This window comes from Hemicordylus capensis, chromosome 2 (assembly GCF_027244095.1).
Source record: "Hemicordylus capensis ecotype Gifberg chromosome 2, rHemCap1.1.pri, whole genome shotgun sequence".
NCBI lineage: Eukaryota > Metazoa > Chordata > Lepidosauria > Squamata > Cordylidae > Hemicordylus > Hemicordylus capensis.
The window spans coordinates 307,557,072-307,579,331 of record NC_069658.1 but is presented as its reverse complement, the minus strand read 5'-3'; the positions used below and the strand labels follow the sequence as shown (position 1 = coordinate 307,579,331).

Below are 22,260 nucleotides of genomic sequence, written 5' to 3'. Positions count from 1 at the left end.
TTTGTTGGCTGTTTACAGTATTTAAAGATAGTTTATTAGAAGTAGTTTATCTGTTTATTAGATAGTTTATTAGAAGGATAGGTCTCAGCTGTAATGCTCAGCTATTTATCTGTCCAAACAGCCTTTCCCAAGAATATGAGGGATACGAGGGAGGGATTTGTACTTACATTCTCTTCTCCACCAGGCTCCTTGTGATCACAGGGGCTTGTTCCAGGCACCCCCCCCCCCACACACACATCCGTAACAGTGTCTAGTCGAATGCCATTAGGAAGCACATAAGCAGGGCATGATGAAAGTAGCCACATCCTGTTGCTTGCCTCCTGCATCTGCAAATCAGAAGAGGTATACTACTGCCTCTGGATTGCTCTCATGGCTATTATCTCTTGACAAATCTGTTCTCTATGAGCTTATTAAAGCCTCTAAGCGAGTGGCCATTTCATTATCATATGTTAGGGTAATGGAATGTTTCCTTGTGTCCTTCCTGTCCCTAAGGCAAACAATTTCATTGTATGCTCCTGAGTTCTGGTGTCTTAATTTTTTTAAAAAAAATCTTCATTTTATTTCCATCTCAGCCATGGACCATGACAGAAATGCAATACACTACACAAGCTTAGTCATATTTAATACCAAAGGATCCCGACCTCTTTAGCATTGCTTTGAAGGAAAGATATTCCAACCCCTGGCTATCCTAGTTCTGCACTTCCCTCCCCTACAAAATCCTTGCATATGGTCAGACTGATACGATCCATTCTCAGAATGTATGTGCAGAGAAAGTATATTAATAAGAAGGAAATATATTTCTTTTTATAAGTTTATATCCCACCTTATCAAAACTATTGAGGTAGCTTTCAATATGATGAACAAAGGTTGCAGTGCAGGTCCTCCTCACTCTTTCTTTGCTCATTCATTCCCTCCCGTTGTTGTCTCTACCTCACCCTCCACCATGGCCTTCATTTAGACTGTAAGCTCTGTGGGGTTTCCTTTCTTATCTTATATTGCTCTGTAAAGTGGCATGACCTTGTAGAAATAAATTGCCACCATTCGCTTAGCAGGATGCTCAAAATAACCCAGATTAAAATATAATGAATTAGAATGCAGCATCAGACAATCTTATGTCCTTTTTGAAACGATTTGCCAGAACTGCACACAATGTTGTATATATCAAAGATTTAGGTAATGGAGTTGTATTTGCATGTTTAATTTCATTGATATTCCAAACATTAAATTTGTCAATGTTTGAATTTGTCACTACACACTGAGGCAATATTTCAGTGTACTTTTTCCATTGTGGCCCCAAGACCTCTTACTTGGGTTGTGACAGTATGTTCAGTGTGTGTGTGTGTGTGTGTGTGTGTGTGTGTGTACGTATGCACACGCATGCCTCATTGTACATTGTATTTACTTGTACCCTATCTGACACTGAGCCCCATCTGTTTGGGGTTCTGTTTGGCAGCTACACATCTTCTGCAATACAGATTTGTTTTCTTGCAATTTCAGTACTCTGTTTCTAATTTTTATCATTTAACAGTCAGACCATTTTTGGGGTGGGTTTCCTGTTTCTGAGCATTAAAAGAAATCTCTATTATTAGTTTTTAATTCAGTTACCAATCCCCCCTCCTCAATTTTCATCTTTCTCTTTCCTTTTTTATAGCTTTAGATTTGGTTTGCCAGAATTTGTGATCTTTTTAGTTTCTTCACCAAGTTAAACAAATCTAGCTTATTCAACCTTTTCTCATAGACACCTGTCCATTTTCCTTGTCCTCCTCTGAAACCATCCCAATTTGTCTGCATTCTTAAGGTGCAGAGTCCAGAACTGGTCATAGTACATCGGATGAGGTCTGATGAATTATTATTTCTCATTACTTGGAAACTATGTTTCTGTTAATGCAGCCTATGATTGCATTGGTCGTTTTTGCTGCAGCATCTCACCACTGACTCATGTTCATTTTGTAATTGACTGGACTCCTTCTCCTACATATCAAGTCAAGTATCCTGTGTCCTATAACTGTGCATTTGAAACCTTGGGAAAGAGGTGACTAAGGGGAGACATAATGGATATGTATAAAATTATGCATGGAATGGAGAGGGTGGACAGAGATAAATTTTTTCCCCTCTCAAACAACACTAGAACCAGGGGTCACTCCATGACCCTGAAGGTCGGGAAATTTAGGGCCGACAAGAGGAAGTACTTTTTCACACAGCACATAATTAATATATGGAATTCCTTGCCTTGGGATGTGGTGAAGGCCACCAGCTTGGATGGCTTTAAAAGGGGCTTAGACAGATTCATGGAGGACAGGTCTATCAGTGGCTACCAGTCTGATGGCTGTGGGCCATCTCCAGCCTCAGAGGAACAATTCCTCTCAAAACCAGTTGCAGGGGAGCAACAGCAGAAGAGAGGGCATGCACATACCTCTTGCCTGTGGGCAACCCAGAGGCATCTGGTGGGCCACTGTGTGAAACAGGATGCTGGACCAGATGGGCCTTGTGCCTGATCCAGCAGCGCGGTTCTTATGTTCTTATAATGCAGAACTTTTCATTCATCCTTGTTTAATTTCATTTTGTTAGTGTTAGCCCAGTTTCCCATTCTGTCAAGGAGACTTTCAATTTTATTCCTCCCTTCTAGGGAATAGTATTCATGATAAAGATTCCTGTACTGCCAGAAATTCATAATTGATGGGAAAGAATATCCATTCATCACCATGATGAATATCCATTCAATATCCATTCAATATCCATTCATCACCATCAGCTTACTCCTGAACCCCTCATGTTCCACAACAGCATATGTGGACATAAATTGTCAGCATGGAAGTGTGACCTCTTTTAGATATGGGTTTGTCTCATCAAAGGAGTATCTTCCTCAGCTCCTTCAGGTACACAGGAGTGCACAGGAGGTCTGTGCACTGCACATACACTCTCACCATCTGCCCTGCATGAAGATAATCAAACTGGATATCCCCAACCTACATTCTGAGTTTGTGTTTTAATAAGAGTTTGGATTTAGGTTTTGTTTGGAGATGCTTAGTGAAGTCTTTCTTTGATAAGGCTACGAAATGTGCATGTGCATTTATTTTATTTGGCCTCATTCTCCAGTCTTTACAATCAAACAGCCAGCCATCTAATATCCATTACTTTGCAGGCACAGTCTGTTGTGGGATCTCCTGTTCATTTCTTCAGTGCTTATTCTCTTTGAAGCACTGGCCCTATTTAGTCATTATTCAAACTGGGTTCAGTGTACCCGGGTAGAGGGGAATGGAAGCGTATTGGCTCGCAACACACTCTGTGTTTTTATGCACGGTAACTATATTCTCTAGTTCTCCTCGAGTATAGTGCTTGTCTGCAGAGGCAAATGTTGTACACAGAGAGAGTTTCTCCTTATGGTCTGGAATGCTAGGTGGCCAATGTTCCAAATCATGGGAAGAAGCTATACTAAGACACAACATTTGTCTTTGCAGATAAATGCTGTGCCAGGGAAGAACTGGGATGTGTGACTAGGGAGTGTGCTGGCACAGAGGATGGATCGCCAGCATGCTTCCCTTCCCTTTGTATCATGGCACACTGTGTCCAGTTTGAATTATGTCCAAAAGGGTGGTATTATTATTATTATTATTATTATTATTATTATTATTATTATTACATTTATATCCCACTCTTCCTCCAAGGAGCACTGAGTGGTGTACTACATACTTGAGTTTCTCTTTCACAACAACCCTGTGAAGTAGGTTAGGCTGAGAGAGAAGTGACTGGCCCAGAGTCACCCAGCTAGTTTCATGGCTGAATGGGGATTTGAACTCGGGTCTCCCTGGTCCTAGTCCAGCACTCACTACACCACGCTGTTTATGCCTAAAGCTTTTATAAGAGAATTCAATTTATTATTATTATTAATAATAATAACAATAATAACAATAATAATATTAACATAACTTTTAACTGTTAACTGTTATTTTTATTATATGTGTTTTAACTTTTGTAAATCGCCTTGGGATTGTTTTTAATGAAAGGCGGTATATAAATTTAACAATAAAATAAATATTATTATTACATAAGAACATAAGAACAGCCCTGCTGGATCAGGCCAAGGCCCATCTAGTCCAGCATCCTGTTTTGCACAGTGGCCCACCAGATGCTGCTGGAAGCCACAGGCAGGAGTTGAGGGCATGCCCTCTCTCCCGCCATTACTCCCCTGCAACTGGTACTCAGAGGCATCCTGCCTTTGAGGCTGGAGGTGGCCCACAGCCCTCCGACCAGTAGCCACCAATAGACTTGTCCTCCATGAAGTCATCCAAACCCTGCTTAAAGCTATCCAGGCTGTTGGCTGTCACCACATCTTGTGACAGAGAGTTCCATAAGTGGATTATGCGTTGTGTGAAAAGGTACTTCCTTTTGTTGGTCCTAGACCTCCTGGCAATCAATTTCATGGAGTGACCCCTGGTTCTAGTGTTGTGTGAGAGGGAAAAGAATTTCTTTCTCTCCCCTTTCTCCACACCATGCATGATTTTATAGACCTCTACCATGTCTTCCCGCAGTCTTCTTTTTTCTAAACTAAAAACCCCCAGGTGTTGTAGTCTTGCCTCATAAGAAAGGTGCTCTAGGCCCCTGATCATCTTGGTTGCCCTCTTCTGCACCTTTTCCAGTTCTACAATGTCCTTTTTAAGATGTGGTGACCAGAATTGTATGCAGTACTCCAAGTGTGGTGCACAATAGTTTTGTATAAGGGCATTATAATATTAGCCGTTTTATTTTCAGTCCCCTTCCTATTGATCCCTAGCATGGAATTGGCCTTTTTCACAGCTGCTGCACATTGAGTCGACACTTTCAACGAGCTGTCCACCACGACCCCAAGATCCCTCTCCTGGTCAGTCACCGACAACTCAGATCCCATCAGCATATACTTGAAGTTGGGGGTTTTCGTTCCAATGTGCATCACCTAACACTTACTAACATTGAACCGCATTTGCCACTTTGTCACCCGCTCCCCCAGTCTGGAGAGATCCTTTTGGAGCTCCTCACAATCCATTTTGGATTTCACTACCCGGAAGAGTTTGGTATCATCTGCAAATTTTGCCATCTCGCTGCTTACCCCTGCTTCTAGATCATTTATGAATAAATTAAAAAGCACGGGTCAGATCCCTGGGGGACCCCACTTCTTACTTCCCTTCATTGGGAAAACTCTCAAATTATTAATTATTAATTCGATTCCTATACCGCCCTTCCAAAAAATGGCTCAGGGCGGTTTACACAGAGGATGGATGGATGGATAAATAAATAAATAAATAAATAAATAAATAAATAAATAAATAAATAAGAAAGTTTAATTTTATTGCAGGCAAATTGAAACTCACATATGCAATAAGTAATAGAAATGGTTAACATGAATTCAGAAATGGTAGCAGTGATGGTTTGTTTTTCCAATGATTGGCAACATCCCGATTTTTTGTTCTTTCAGAAATATAGTTAAAATGATAAATGGCTCGCCTCAAAATTATACATGTCCTTATATCATTTACTTTTGAGATTAACCCTGATCCAGGAATGCATATATAGGAAATGAAAGGTGTGCTTGCGCTGTAGACCTTCACCTAACTATGATGGCAGTTTTGCTTCCAGACTCAGTTGCTGAGTTTAAATTAAATGTTAACTGCCACAATATATTTTACATAGCAAAAAGACCCAATGTATTTAAAGATTGCTAAACCAGTATTAAGGGTTTCATAGCTGTAAATTCTGGGAAAATTTGCTTCTTCTAATATAGAAAAACAGAGAAATCTAGGTCTCAGAGGAAACATTAATGCCCCACTTAAGCGGTGTTAGCCTTTCATAAGCAGCAAATCTCATTTCTCTCTGGGGAGTCCTGCCTGGAAACTAAGATAACCTACACTTACCCTTGCATATTCGGAGACTCCATAAAACTCTACAGCTGTAGCTGACAGCAGAATATTTAAATGATTTGAACAGTGTAAATGCCTTACGTTCATTTAAATAACTGAAGAGTTCAATCACTTGAATGTCAACAATTATTCCCCTTGGAGTTTACATGTTAAAAAAGAAAGAGCATCTGAATCCCTGTGAGGGCATTAAATTGCTATCTAATTAGCAATCCTAAATTACATATATTAAAAAGATAATTAACAGTTTGAAGTCTTTGCTGGGAAATCCAGTTACACATACAAATGAATTGCAGGGAATTTAGCAGTAGTAGTTGAAGTTTTCCTTCTTTCTTTTCAACTTTGACGTTAGGTAGTAACGAACTCATCAAGTTTAAGTCTGGTAATGTTGAAATAAAGGCAGATGTTTTAAATTATTTCCACCCCAGGCAGATATAATTATAAGCAGCTGTCAATTTTACATAATCCTGAATGATAAACTCTTAAGAATGCAAATGAAATCCTAAATCAAGGTGGTTTGCCATGGAAAGAATCAAGTACACGTCATGCTGCTAATCAACTTTTGTGCAGCTGATCTGATCTGAACAAAGGTATTGTTTATATAGTCTTTGTAGGCACATAAAGATGTGTTTTCTGTATCATTTGTTTAGACTAAGACTGTATTTTAGCAAGCCTCCTTGAGTTGAGCATCAACAGTTGAACATCAAAACAACAACAACTGAGGTCTCATTCTCTGTTTCACATAGCAAAGTCATCACAAGGAGATTCACCACAAGTTCCATATGGTACACATTACATACAATTGCCTGTTTACATTAGCTGTACACTCATACAAATTTTTGTGTGAATGACTGTACCTGCAGTCATTTAAAAAATGAACCTGGGTATAATGCATGGTACACGGAGGAAAATGTATGGCACACATGTATGGTACAAGTAGGAAATGTACTACAGTACCTGTATGCAACATAATGTATGAATAACTGTACCTGTGTACAGGTTCATTTCTGTTGTTTGAGACCATAACATATAAATATGGCTACTGTGGGAGCTGGTGTTTACCATGTGTGAGGAATCAATTGAAAACTAGAATTCTCCCTAATGTGGTAAATTGTCCCAGAAGGTGACTTTTCCACACAGGAAAATAACACAACAACAGGACCTTGGAAAAAATAAAGAAACCTCAGCTATATAATCTATTTTGTGGCAAGGGCAGTCAGCTCATAAGAAATGAAAATGGGGCATGAGGACCTTTAGATTGAGGTGCTTGCAGTATGACAAAATTCCACTGCTGTCCTCAGTGGGCACCCAAAATTGGGTTGCAGTGGGGTTAGACCAGTTTGCTTTATATGGACAGCTGTCTATGCCACTTTAGTAGAAGACTCTTCATGCACTCTGAGAACCACAGGTTTAGATATTTCCTGACATATTTGTAACATAAGCACACACATTGTGTGTTGGGGGGGAACCCATTATTTTCTCATCTGTTGTGTTGCCAGAGGTTCTTGCTGGACTTTGTATCTTTCTTTTCTCCCATTTTTCCCCTGTGTGAAATTGAGGTTTATTCCCCTCCCCTCCTTTAATGTGACATAGTTAACTGTTGGTTTTTAAGGCGGCTTGGAAATTTTACTGCATGGCAGTTTCTCACTGCCAGCTGGCATGAATGTCGAATCCAAAACAACTGGTCTTCATTGCCAACCATAATCTAGGAACTTCTGGATTAAAATCTTAAATTATAGGCTTGGCATGCAAGTCTTGCTTTGAAAAAGGGAAGCTCTTGTTCTCTTGTAAGAAAGCAAAGAAAGTCACACGTTTGCTTAATCTTAGTCCTGGGAGTCTGCTTTTATAAGTACCCTTTTATGAGTGAACACACTTCAAATGCTTCACAAATTCAGGGTCCAGCAGAACTCAGTAAAGGATCATGTACAGCTACAAAATAAATGAAGTTCACAGAACACCAGGATTGCAGGAAACCAATTAGGACTATCCACACAGCAAGAAAAAAACAACAAATTAAATAAAAAGCTTAAAGGCTAGGCAATGGAGCTTTCAGCTGAGAACCAGTGCTGCTTCTAGACAGATCCTTGGGGGAAAGCAGTACATATGCAAAATTAACTCTTCCTAGGGGTATTTAACTTAAATAAATGGACAGAGAGGTAGTTTTGCAGTTCTAATAATCTAATCCACTTTTAGTTTTAATAATGGAGAAACCCTATACTAGAGGGGTTTACCTAGGTCAGGCTTGCTACATGTTTGTTCTGTCTTTCTTTATTAAGGGGGCAAACTTAGAAAAGTGTATTGTCTATGGATAGAATGTCAAGAATAGTAGCACACTGACCTTTCATTTAAGTATTATTCCTATTGTTCTTTATTTTTTTAGAATGTAAACTGCTTTGCGATCTTTGCCAGAAAAGCAGTATATAAATGCCAAAAATAAGTCAATAGACTATAGATTGTCCACACAACCATTGCAGCCCAGCGGGGAGGACATGGGGGGAAGGCAAGATCAATCTTACCTTCCCCCCAGACAATCCAGATCCTTGTTTGCGGCGCATGGCTCATGAGCCCACATGATTCATGCTGTTCTGGGCAGAGCAGATTTCTGGAGGCAGAGAAAACACAGCGCAGCCTCCAGAGATCCCTAAATGCACTGCACGAGCAGTGCAGTGCACTGAAGGGTTTCCCCTCAAGCCGGGCAGTCTCGGCACCTGGCTCTGTGTCTTCTCGAGCTGTGTGCAGCCTGAGCAGGCACATGGCCGGGGACCTGGGTAAAAGGGCATTTGCACGCCCTTTTACCCAGATAAAAGCCCAGGGAATATTCCTAGGCTACCCAGCATGGTAGCACCAGGTTTGGCCACGATCCCAGCACGTCACATGAGCAGCCCTATCTAGGTAGGGCTGCCGAAGTCTGGGTAGGGCTGCTCGTGTGAACAGCCTCATTGTCTTCCTATTGCTTGTTTGAGCCATTTCACTACTTTTGCTAAATGTATTTTTCATTCTTATGGAACCTTTTTGGGATGGGTAGCATTTTCTCACTCACTCCTGCTCTGCAACGTAGTATAATTTGAACCACTTATAGTGGTTATCATTATTTAATTGATTTACACCTGTGCTACTTATCACATGTCAGGTGGCTTGCAGAGCTTTAAAAACAAAAACCAATAATATTACAAGACCATTTTATTAATAATAAGACAAGACCATAAGACAAGACCATTTTTATTAATAATAAAATCAATATTAAGGCTTCAGATTAAATTTAAGAACATAAGAACTAGGGATGTGCAAACTGATTTGGGTACAAATCAATTTGTACCAGAATCTAGCTGATTTGGGTGATTTGGAGACAAAACAAATCACCCCTGTGGTTCATTGGCTAGATTTGAGTACAAATCGAATTGCGCCTGATTCAATTCGAATCAATTCAAGATTTGCATCCCTCCTATTAATTCCCCCAGATTCCCAGCTGTCTTTTTTTTTTTTAAGCTAAGCTTTTGAAGTGTAAAAGTGGAGTTATGGAGCAAAATGTGTGGTCACTATTTTTCAAGTGTTTGGATTCTTTGGTGTATAATAACTTTCCTTCAATGAATCCTTATGAGGATTCATTATACACCTTCATTTCTTCTATTCATTTTGACTGTCTTTTTGACAGTGCCTACTGTCAACTGCCATGTGCCAACTACACCGCGCTCCTCTGCACAAGACAGTGGGGTACTACTCCGTTTATGTTCTAGGATTTTTTCAAGTGTTTAGGCTCTTTGGTGTCTAATAACCTTTCCTTATAATGAATCCCTATGAGGATTCATTACACACCAAAGAGTCTAAACACCTCAAAAATCCCTAAAATATAAATTGAGTACCCAGTGGCTTGTGGGTTGTGGGGTAGTTGGAACATGGGATGCCACTAATTCCCCACCCCAACCTGTAAAGCAGTGGGGTCGAAATGAACAGAAGAAATGAAGGTGTGTAATGAAGACACCAAAGAATCTAAACACTTCAAAAATAAATTAGTACCCCCGTGTGTGTGTTTGTGTGTGGGGGTGGGGGTGTAGTTGACACATGGCAATTGACAGTTGACACTTTCCAATAATAATCAAAATTAACAGAAGAAACAAAGGCATATATTGAATCCTCATATGGATTCATTATGAGGAAGAGTTATTAGACAGCAAAGAATCTAAACATTTCAGTATTCCTAAATTAAAATGAGTACCCCACTACCTTGCAGGTGAAGGTGGGGGTGTAGTTGGCACATGGCAGTTGACAGTTGGCATTGCCCATTGACAAACTGAACAGAAGAAACGAAGGCGTATGAGGAAAAGTTATTATACATCAAAGAATCCAAACACTGAAAAAATAATGACTGCACTTTTTGCTCCATAACACCACTTCTACAAGGGCTAGAGCTTTAAAAAAGAAAAAAGAAAGAAAGCTGGGGATCTGTGTTAGGGTTAGGATATGGCAACTTCAAATCCCCATTGTTTCCTATGGCTGAAATGTACAAAAGTAGTAAAAACTAAAGAAAAAAATATTAAATATCAACCAAGTGTCCCACTGCCATGAAATCTGGAAGGCAGGTGACACCCATGGGGGGTGTCACCCACCACCCAAATCTGGTGTCCCTAGGACCTTGTTAAGTGGTCCAAATCCAAATTGAATCAAAACAAATACAAATCAAATCTTGAGTTATTTGGAGGGGGTAGATTTGGATACAAAACAAATCAGGGGTTATTTGTCTTGGGCACAAATCGAATTTTAAAAATCGATTTGTTCACATCCCTAATAAGAAGGGCCCTGCTGGATCAGACCCAAAGCCTATCTAGTCCAGCATCCTGTTTCACACAGTGGCCTACCAAATGCCTCTGAGAAGCCCACAGGCAAGAGGTGAAGGCATGCCTTCTCTCCTGCTGTTCCTCCCCTGCAACTGGTATTTAGAGGCACCTTGCTTCTGAGGCTGGAGTTGACCTATAGCCACAAGACTAGTAGCCATTAATAGACCTGTCCTCCATGAATTTGTTGAAGCCCCTTTTGAAGCCATTCAAGCTAGTGGCTGTCACCACATCCAGTGACAGATAATTCCATAGATTAATTATGCACTGTGTGAAAAAGTACTTCCTTTGTTGGTCCTAAATTTGCCGGCCTTCAGTTTCATGGGGTGTCCCTTGATTCTAGTGTTGTGAGAGAGGGAGAAAAATTTATCTCTGTCCCACTGGTAACAAATTCTTCCTTTAAAAAGAACAATTTTCAATGCACTGTGACACCTTTGGCTAAAATGGGTCTGTAACATGTTCCATACGTTTGGAGATATCTGAACTGACTCAATATAAAACTGTTTACATATTGCAGCAAAGACTACAAAATCTATGATGCAGCATAACTGTGAGGATACCATGTATGCTTAAAACCATTTGACATCTTTTCTTGAAGTAAAAAAATATTGTGAAGCAATTGCAGCATACATTGCACCAGAAAAAACTGAATAGGCAGTTAAAAAACCCCACCCCCAAAATCTATAGCTTAGTGTTGGAAGAGTTTTCTGAATGGATATCCTCATGTGACTTTTGCACAATCTGAATTTCAATACTGAGCAAACAAATATATGTGCACCAAATATACTCCTGACAGAATGCACCAATTTACTGAGTGCTTAAAAAATCCAGCATTGACTATCAGGTTTAATCCATGCTTTGGGAAGCTACTTTTTCTCCAAGTGGGGACTCTTAGTTTGATGTGCAGCAGGGGGCAGAATTTTCCTACATTATGTAAACGCCAGTGTCAAACTCATTTGTCAGCATGATATGTTTATTTTTAAAAAGTGAGATTTACAATGTAACATGGTAGTGATTAAAAACAATATCATTTCCTTATTAGTGTGTTTCTTAAACCCACCCCCCTGAAAAAAAAACAGATAAAAGTGTGGTATCAGCAGATATTAACACCAAACTTTCCAGGAGTTTAGTCTTATCTTGTTTAAAGAGAAATATGTAAACCTTTTGTTGATAACACTGTAGGAAATATCACTTCCTGCAAGGCTGCAAAAGCTGGCTCAGGATGTCTTCTATAAACTTACGACACCAAGGTCTTGCATTCTTTCCATATGGTGTAGTGGCTTATAACATAATGTATCTGTTGAGTTTATGAATTGTGATGCAATTTTGTTTAATTGGGTATCCACACATTTCTCACTGCTCTTTCAGTTTCAAGGGCATAATGAGAATTATTATGTGCATTGTGTGTAGAAAAGAGACCATTGTGAGTTGTATTGTCTGTAGGAAAGGCACATTTTGCTTCAAAAGGAACCTTTCTGTAGTCCAAAGGAGTCATGTTTTAGAAAATACTTGTGCAAAGCTGTGTGTGCTGCACTTAGTATTAATGCAAGGAAATGCTGAAAGCACATGTTGCATTTAAATACTTGTCTAATACTCACGACTGAACCAGGAGCTGTACGGAAATTGCCTACCTTTTAAATGAAATGCCTCCAGTGTATTAACCTCCCCCCACCCCTTTCCTTTTAACCCTAGTATGAAGAAGGGAAAAAGCGAAGAAAACCCAACTATAGCAGTGTTGACCTTTCCGAGGTTGAATGGGAAGACCGGGATGATGTGGTAAGTGATTTGTTTTGAGAGCTTGTCAGAAAGGTCTGTTGTCTACACTATTCCAGTTTGAGAAGGTAGCAAAGTAGTTATCCTGATTGCCTTCAGGAAGGGAAAGATATTGATCTGGCTTTTTAGCTACATTCAAAATGTATTTGTACCTCCATAGGTTTTTAAAAATTCTTTTCCACACTAGCCTACATTCATTTTCTTGCCCTCGCGCCATATGCACACACACAGACAGAGATGTATCTGTTATATCCTGTTATTTGTTCTACTTGGAATCTAGCATTGTATTGGTTACTGTGGAAGTGCCCATCAAGTGAAGGCCTTGCCAGTAGTCCATGATGGATGGTCTAGTTCCTGTGTCATCAAACTGAATCCCAATACTCTTTTTATTATTTTCACCTTGCTGCTTAGACAGTGGAGGAGATAAGGGATGGAAAGGGGGAAGGAAGGAAAGAGAACCCATAGGGAAGCAGGGCAGAACCAAACAATGAGCATGATATCCTAGTTGCAGTAGGAGAGAGCAAGCAAAGGGTCTAGAGGCCAGAGCCTGGATGCAAGGTCCCTCCCAGCTCTAACATTCTATGAGTCTATGCTTGTCCTGATAGTAGGGAGACCCTTTCAAATCCCTTTTCAGTCTTGAAGCTCCTGAAGACTTAAGGCAAGCCTAACTATCCCTCAGGATTGTGAGGATCAAATGAAATAGCTCTATGCAGTTGCCCTGTGCATCCTTAAGGATGGAAAGGCAGGGGATATATAAATTAAATAAACAGGTCATGAGTTCCTTGGAAAAAAAGTGATATTCTAAACAGAGAATAGCTGATACCTGCTGCAGTGAGAACTGATGGTGTGAGGGGAGTCCTGTCATGACACACTCGTTATAGGGTTTGGTAGGATGAGTGAGGAGGGCTGTTAGGTCCAACATCTCTATGAGTGCATCATTTTAAAATAATTATCTCGACTCTAGAGCATCAGAATGCCACTGACCAGCTCTGGCTTTAGCCTTGTAAATTACAATCAGATGGCAGATCAAATAACAGCAACAACGAATAGTATCAGATTTTGCATGTTGATGTTCATCTCTGAAAAAGGTTGCCTCTTGCTTATGCTGCAGTCAATAATGCAGAAAAAAAACCCAAACCTCAAAAGTTAAGAACTATGGTTTTCTATGGTTTTGCCCTGTATCCAGACAACAGAATCCAGAATTGAAGCATCATGTTAGTGTTGTCCATCTAAGACCTTACTTTATGTGTGCTAATCTTTGTCATTCAGTTTTTTCGGTTCCAAGACCACTCTTCTTTCTTGTTCATCTCATCCATATTTTGTTTGTCCAGTCACTTTGCAGTTTCCTTCTATGCTGTTCTTTCTGCGTTTGTCAGTTATTTTCATCCGTACTGTAATCAAAGGTTTTCCTTATATTCACGGCTTAACCTTTGCTTGGTCTTTCTGTTACTTCCTCCATAAATCTGATTTGTTAGGCATGATTCGTTTTGTGCGAATCCATGCTGACTGTCCTTAATTAAATCGTAACTTTCCAGGTGTTCTCCTTTCAGTTCCTGTTATTTAGCTTTTCCCATAACGTCTGTATGACTAAAGTCATGCTTGCATGTCTGCATTTTCATAGATCTTTCCTAGCACTCTTCTCAAATATCAGCAGTACATTAGCATCTCCAACATCCATCCAAAATCCACTCATTTCAGAAAGGTTTTGAATATATCAACAAAAGGTTCCCATATTTACTGTGTCACGTCCTTCTGCAATCTGAGATTCATCACGTATGTCTGCCTCTGGAGTATTGTCCGTATTCAGATGTAGTCATTTTGTGATCCTTTTTTCTGACTCAAGTTTATGTTTGCCTTCTCCCTTACAAAATATATGTCTGCTTCTGTCAGCCCATCCCACTCAATTTGTGAATAATGAAACAATTCATGAGTTTAGGAATGTCGATCTTTGCTGTTGATAAATTCTTTTCATCTTTTCAGAGACCATACTGCCTCTTTGCTTGAACTCTTGTGGTTTCTTTTCATGCACACCATCCACTAGACTTCTGCATTATTTCCTACATTCTTTTCTGCATGTTGAACCAGACCTTTGTTCTTGAGACCTATTTTACTCCAGACCTATTTTAGTAGGTCTTGTTATACTTCACTCTATTTGGTTGTATACAGACAGACTTGCACAAAGGAACTTATGCAGAAGAATTTCCTAACCACTTCTTCCTACAGCAGACCTATATGTCTCCCAAGAGTGTCTCCTGAGGGTTATGGAACTCTGGGGAAAGGGTGGAATGGGTTAGAACGGGAGGGGGAATTGCTGAAATTCAGTTAGAGGCACCTTCCATCAGTGAGGAGGCAGCAAAGTTCCCTTGTACAAGCTTCCTTTTGCTCATGCAATGCTGGAGGAAAAGAAAGTTGAACCCCAGCTTCAAGTATACGTTGATGTAGTAGTAGTAGAAGTTTATTACAGTCATTGACCAGTCATTACAGTTTGCATAATATGTTTACATTTTATGGAGTTTTGGAGTTAATAGTACAAGCAATTTGCAAGCAATAAAACAAAACCTGGCCACATTAATAGAAATCAGTGGTTTAAAATTTGACAGCAGATATTCCAGATAAAAATCAATGTGGCGAGGATATTTCTTTATGAGGGGTAAAATAAGGTTAGAACGACTATCCCTGTAGAACTGGCAGTAGAGGATAACATGAGCAGTTGTTTCTATGTCCCCTGAGCTGCAGTGGCAGCTACGCATTGAATAAGGTATTCAATTGTATTTTCCCTCCAAGACCACAGTTGGGAGAACATCTTTAATGTGGTAACTCCAGCCTCTCTTCAGAGAGCAGCATTAGTTACACCACCAGGCACTTGGAAGATGGCCCTTAGAAATTTTATCTGGACTACTTCCAACGATGTGGAGTTATCATAAGGGCCAATTTGTGCGTTGTAAAGAATCTGAGGATAAACCTTAGCCATGAATTTAATGGCTGCTGGGATGAAGAGGGCACCCCTAGAAAAATGAAAAGATTTAATCGCATTTGCCACCTGCTCCGCATTATGAGAGACATAATTAAGATGAGCTTTGTGATTCCCTTTGGGTGAAAAACCACCCCGAGGTATTTGAACACTTTCACCTGCTCAATCCTGTGTCCATTTATAGACCATTTGAAATACCTTGGACATTTTGCAAACATCAGGACTTCCGTTTTAGAGTAATTTATCACCAAAGCCTCCTTTACAGTATAAGCACTCAAAGATGTTAAGGCCTGACTTAGCCCTACTTTAGTTTGTTAAAGAAGGACAATATCATCAGCATGAAGTTATATTTAGACGAGCCTGTTCATCAATTTGGGAGGATGAAAGGCCGGATCATTCAAGGGTGGGACCAGGGAATTAATGTAAAAATTAAACAGGACTGGAGCAGGGATACACCCTTGTCACACTTCCCTATATGTGGGTATTTCTTTAAAGAGGTATCCTTTCGTACTACACCGTACTCTAAGGCGGGTGTTCAAATGAAGATTATGTATGAGTAACTGTACGTGTGACTCTATGGTTGAATCCTTTAATTTCATCCATAGTCTGTCTCTTGAGATTGAGTCAAATGCTGCTTTAAAATCTATGAAAGCAGCAAATAAGGAGGATTTGGCCATAGAAGAGTATTTTTCAACTGAATGTTGCAAAACAAATGCTTGGTGAATAGTAGAATGGCCTTTGCTGAATCCTGCCTGTTTGACTGAGAAAATGTCTTCAGAGTCGAGCCATTCTTGCAGTTTCCCCAGAAGATGCCTAGCTTACAATTTACTAACGACACTGAGCAGACTTATCGGCCAGTAGTTGCTGGGATCTTCTCTAGATCCTTTCTTATAAATCAGCACAATTATCAAAATGCCCCAGTCATCAGGAATTTTGGCAGTAGCATCTGTGTAAGTGAATAATGAAGCTAAAGAGGAGCCTACCACTCCATTTTATTACGAATAATTTCTACTGTAATATAATCCGACCCTGGGGCCCTGTTCACTTTACATTTCTTGACCAGGGCCTCAATTTCAGCAACAGTGACCGGGCTCCTGGCTGACAGTTGCTCAACATCTTAATCTAAAGTGACTGTGTGAGGGCATAGCTTTTTGTACAATGCTAAAAAAATGACGCTCCCATACCCATGCTGGAATAACCACAGTAAAGTTAGAAGGGGCCTTCCCTAAGGGACACGAAACCAGATGCCAGAATTTTGCCTGGTTTCTAAGTTTTTGAGGCACCAATAATTTCAGCCCATTCTGCTTTTTTAGCCGGGAGTTTCTTATTTCTTAATACATTCTTATATTGTTTCTTCAGAGTTACTAGGGATTGGGTCAAGACATCAGTGGAACCCTTTTCATAAGATTTAAAGATCTGAGTTAACTTTCTCTAAGCCTCCAAGCAATCCTGGTCAAACCAGGTACGCAAAGTTTGTTTGACCACCCTATTAGATATAGGCACTGTGTTAACTAAGGCAGGTATAAGCAGAATAACCAATCGGTTGTATAAGTCTAGGAGGGGTATGCCAGTACCATTACAGTGGCCTGCAACTATGTCAGCCCGCAGACTGGACACGATCGAGGACAAAATTAATTTATCAACACATTGTTGGGCTAGAGTCCATCTCACCCTGGTCCAGCATGGCTCATCCTCATTAGTGGGGGCCTGACAGGCTTCCAAATGGATTGACTCTCTCCATACAACTGTCAATGTCAAAGGTGAGTGGTCGCTCTCAGGGTGGGGAATTATCCGGAAATCTCCTAAGAGGGGTAATAAATTTTGAGAGACTGCCATATAATCTATGAGTGATGGATTCAGGCCTGCCCAGTGGGTGTATTCAGCCGGGTAATCTGAGGCTATTGCCCCACTGAGGATGTGAAGATCTGTCCTTCTAAGAGTCTGGATAAGATTAAAACCAAAAAAAAAAAAAAATTCCCACAACATCTTTCAATTTCCTAGATAAAAGAGGGAAGGGAGTATCAGAAAATAAAGGACACTGCTGAAACTTAGCAAAAAGAGAATTATCATTCAAGGCAATCCTAGCATTAAAATTCCCCACCACAATTAGGTGGGCATTGTGATGATCTAATTGTACCTGATTTATAAAGGCCTTTATTTCTGCCAGATCATCCTAATTTCCATGTGTGTTCTAGTAGGAGGTATATATACATTCATTAAAATAATGGATGTGTAGCCAAAGTCAACCCGGACCGCCATAACAAGACGGTCCAGATTGGGAAATTGATTAAATCTGAATTGAAGGGCAGTAGAGCTAAAAATGGCCAAACCCCCGCGGGGCCTGCCTCTAGCCCTCGGGGCCATGGCACCGAGGGATAGAGACTTGTACCCGGGTAAATACAGATCCATTTGAACCTAAGTTTATTGAATTAAGATTATATCAAATTCATTAATCGTGAGAGTGAGCCAGTCAGGTCAGGGTGGGGAAGAAGGAGGTTATTAGAGGTCCCCACTTCCTGGTGGTTAGATTCCATGCTAGCCTTCTCTTTATTGGAGAGGGCCTCTCGGTCAGGCAAGCAGTGGGTGGATGTTAAAGTGGAGGGTAAGCAATCAGGAGTTGGGTTGGATCTCAGGAGTAAACCTTTTGGACTCATCCTGGAGAAAGAGGAGGCAGTTGGAGTCTGCAGAGACAAAATTCAATCAAAATGAGGATCATAGGAGGCACCAGCCAGATGGTCAGGGGCAATTTGACCCACTTCTTGTAGGGCCAAGGTGACTTGCTTCAAAAGAGCAGGTTCATCTATCAAGTTATGAGAAAGTTGTGAACTCATTTGTGACTGAGCTGTCGGTGACTGAACAGGAGAGGGATCTTGGTGTCGTGGTGGACAGCTCATTGAAAGTGTCGACTCAGTGTGCAGCAGCTGTGAAAAAGGCCAGTTCCATGCTAGGGATCATTAGGAAGGGGGTTGAAAATAAAATGGCTAATATTATAATGCCCTTATACAAAACTATGGTGTGGCCAGACCTGGGGTACTGCGTACAATTCTGGCCACCACAGCAAAAAAGGGACATTGTAGAATCTAGAAAAGGTGCAGAAGAGGACAGTCAGGATAATCAGGGGCCTAGAGCACCATTCGTATGAGGCTAGGCTACAACACCTGGGGCTATTTGGTTTAGAAAAAAAGACGACTGTGGGGAGACATGATAGAGGTCTATAAAATCATGCATGGTGTGGAGAGAGTGGATAGAGAGAAATTCTTCTCCCCCTCACCTAACACTAGAACCAGGGGTCATCCCATGAAATTGATTGCCAGGAAATCTAGGACCAACAAACGGAAGTATTTTTTAACACAACGCATAATCAACTTGTGGAATTCTCTACAACAAGATGCAGTGACAGCCAACAACCTGGATGGTTTTCAGATGGGTTTGAATAACTTCCTGAAGGAGAGGTCTATCTACCTAGTTGGAGGGCTAAAGGCCACCTCCAGCCTCCAAGGCAGGATGCCTCTGAATACCAGTTGCAGGGGAGCAAAAGCAGGAGAGAGGGCATGCCCTCAACTCCTGCCTGTAGGCTTCCAGCGGCATCTGGTGGGCAACTGTGTGAAACAGGATGCTGGACTGGATGGGCCTTCGGCCTGATCCAGCAGGGCTCTTATGTTCTTATGTTCTTAAAGGCTGCTGGGAGAGGATACATTTCTAAAAATTATGCAGAGGATCCTTCTCTGAGTGAAGAAAGAAGTTCCCTTGCCCAAAATTCTTTCTGCTGAGACAACTCTGGATACAGCCCATTGTTTCATTTTAAAAGATTTTATTTATTTGTTTGTTTGTTTATTTATTTATTTATTTACACAGGTGTTATTGACTGGTTTGTTTTATCCAGACATCGAGTCCTTCCCAAGGATCTGGGATGGCTGAATTTTATTATCAATGTTGTTGCTGTTGTTATAGATATTGTCACAGAATATAGGCTGTTCTCAGTAAAGTTGCTTTTTGTAAGTGGCTGATGGTGATTTCTGTGGCCCCTATGGTGTTGAGGTGTTCTTCAAGGTCTTTTGGAACTGCACCCAAGGCGCCAATTACCACTGGTAATTGGTCTTTTTTTGCCACAGCCTTTTGGTTATTTTGGTTTATTTTGGTCTTTTTCTGCCACATTTTGGTCTTTTTCTGCCACAGCCTTTCAATTTGTAGATCTTTGTATTTGGTGATTTTTTCTATTTCTTTTTCTTCTATTCTGCTATCCCCTGGTATTGCTATGTCGATTATTTTAACTTGTTTTTCTTTCTTCTCGACTACAGTGATATCTGGCGTATTGTGTGGCAAATGTTTGTCTGTTTGTAGTCGGAAGTCCCCTAATATTTTTACATCTTCATTTTCTTTAACTTTTTCAATTGTATGGTCCCACCAATCTTGTATTTTTTGCAGATGTTCCAGTGTATCATCCCTGCTACTATGTCATGCCTTTGTTTGTAGTCAGTCTGATTTATTATTTATTTATGTACACAGTCAGACAGGTGTTATTGACTGGTTTGTTTTATCCAGACATCGAGTCCTTCCAAAGGACCTGGGATGGCTGAATTTTATTATCAATATTGTTATTATTATAGATATTGTCGCAATATATAGGCTGTTCCCAGTAAAGTTGCTTTTTGTAATTGGCTGATGGTGATTTTTGTGGCCTCTATGGTGCTGAGGTGCTCTTCAAGTTGTTTTGGAATTGCACCTAGGGCACCAATTACTACTGGGATTATTTTGGTCTTCTTCTGCCACAGACTTTCAATTTCAATTTGTGGATCTTTGTATTTTATTGAAATTGAAAGGTTGTGGCAGAAGAAGACCAAAATAATCCCATTTGTAATAATAATAATGTTATTGTTATTTATTCAATTTCTATACAGCCCTTCTAAATATGGCTCAGGGTGGTTTACACAGAGAAATAATAAATAAATAAGATGGATCCCTGTCCCCAAAGGGCTCACAATCTAAAAGAAACATAAGATAGACACCATAAGATAGATTCACAGCTGAAATTCTCCATTGGTAGAATTCAGGTCAAAATACCACAACCGAAGTTCCTTGAAAGTTTTTCTAGAATCTCCAAGGCTTAGTTATATCTGGTCTAGCAGTCAGTGGGTTTTGCTCTGACAGGAAAAGGCAAAAGAGAAACCTTATTCAGATGGCAAATAGGTTATATATGTAGGCCCTGGACAGACTTTTGGTTGAATGCATGGATGTCAGGTTGAGGCCTATTCTTCTCTTCTATGCATTCCCTTTAGCAATAGCAATAGCAATAGCACTTACATTTATATACCGCTCTATAGCTGGAGCTCTCTAAGCGGTTTACAATGATTTAGCATATTGCCCCCAACATTGTGGGTACTTCTTTGTTGTCCAGTCAAGGGTAGACAGAATCCAGAAAACCATTCAGGAAGTGTAGAACCTTGCACCGCATCCCAGGTTTTGTTATTTTTATGATATGACCTGGAAAGGGCAACGTTCCACCGCACATACACAGCTCCGTCTCTTGCTCCATAAGTCTTGTTTCAATTCTCTAAGCCAGTTGCAGAAATAGAAATGGGAACTGTCTTGGAATGTCGGGAGAAAATCGGGCAAAAGCTACATTCTTATATAATACAAAAGAAGAAAGCTACAACTAGAAAAAACAGTCAAGGATACTGTTTTTAGGATTTTAGGCTCCTCATGGTTTATGAGGGCAAGTATGTACCGTCCCCATACAGTTTCTACAACTGCAGTCCCCTCTCTTGTTTCATATCACATTTGCTTTATTCCTATTCCTACATTAATCTCTCAAATGTCGAGAGAGGTCATTTTTTGGCTGCTCCCACTTTCAGATGTGAAGCAGATGGGAACCAGGGAACTGATCTTCTTGATCATGGTGGAACTCTTTCTAGAGAGGCTTACCTGCTGCCAAATCTTGTGTCTTTCCAGAGCCAGGCAAAGATCTCTTTTTTAAAAAAATTGCCAAAGCTTTTGGATCTGTTTTTGGTACATTTAATGCTGCAGATCTTTTTTCTTTTGTTGTTATGTAGTCCATTTGTGGTCTGTTTAATGCTGCTCATATTATTTGTTGAATTATTGTTAGATTGGTGTTGTTTTAACTCTATATTCAGCTGTCCTGGAAGTTTTTATTTTAAATGAAAGGGTGGGTTATGTGGGTTATTTTAAATAAAGGAATAAAGGTGGGTTATTTTAAATAAAGGAATATTATAGACTTGTATGAGATGAGAGAACAGCCTGCAACCCCCCAAAATGTATTGAATAGAAACCCTGTGGTTCACAAGTTCTTGGGTAGGTAGTATCTATTTTTTTAAAGGCAATCTAACTCCTTGTTTCACAGAAGTGGAACTGGGAAGAGATTTCTCCAGGGAGATTCTATGAAAGACTATTTAAATATTTCATCCCAAATGAGCATACCTTACTGCTCAGGGAATCTGGACAAGGGAATTATTTTTAATTTACATTACAGAGAACTCATCATAGGCTCTTAATCTTGTAGACCTAATTCTCATGTAGGTGAGACACAGAGAGCTAAACCTGTTTCTGAGCGGCACCACTTCTTACTGGACATTGAGGCTCACATACTTCTCCATTTAAAAAACCCTCTTCCATTTAGAAAATATGTCAGTAAGACTGTTTCTAGCTTAGCCTTACTTTTTCCATGTGCAGAAATTGGAGGGTAAAAGGTATGTCAACATATTTGATATTGTCATCCCATCTGCTGTTTGAATTGATACAGTCCAAGCACATGTTTACCACCTCAGTGAGAACTAGGCAATAG

General features: G+C 40.1%; 1 protein-coding gene across 6 annotated transcripts in view; it reads left to right on the top strand.

Moving 5' to 3' along the window:
• Positions 1-22,260, top strand: part of CACNA2D3 (calcium voltage-gated channel auxiliary subunit alpha2delta 3) — an 878,040-nt gene that overhangs the window by 672,543 nt on the left and 183,237 nt on the right. For all 6 annotated transcript variants that reach the window (XM_053293293.1, XM_053293291.1, XM_053293290.1 and 3 more), the window contains one exon: positions 12,410-12,493. In XM_053293293.1, coding sequence (XP_053149268.1) covers positions 12,410-12,493 — 84 coding nt within the window. The remainder of the gene's footprint in view (positions 1-12,409; positions 12,494-22,260) is intronic.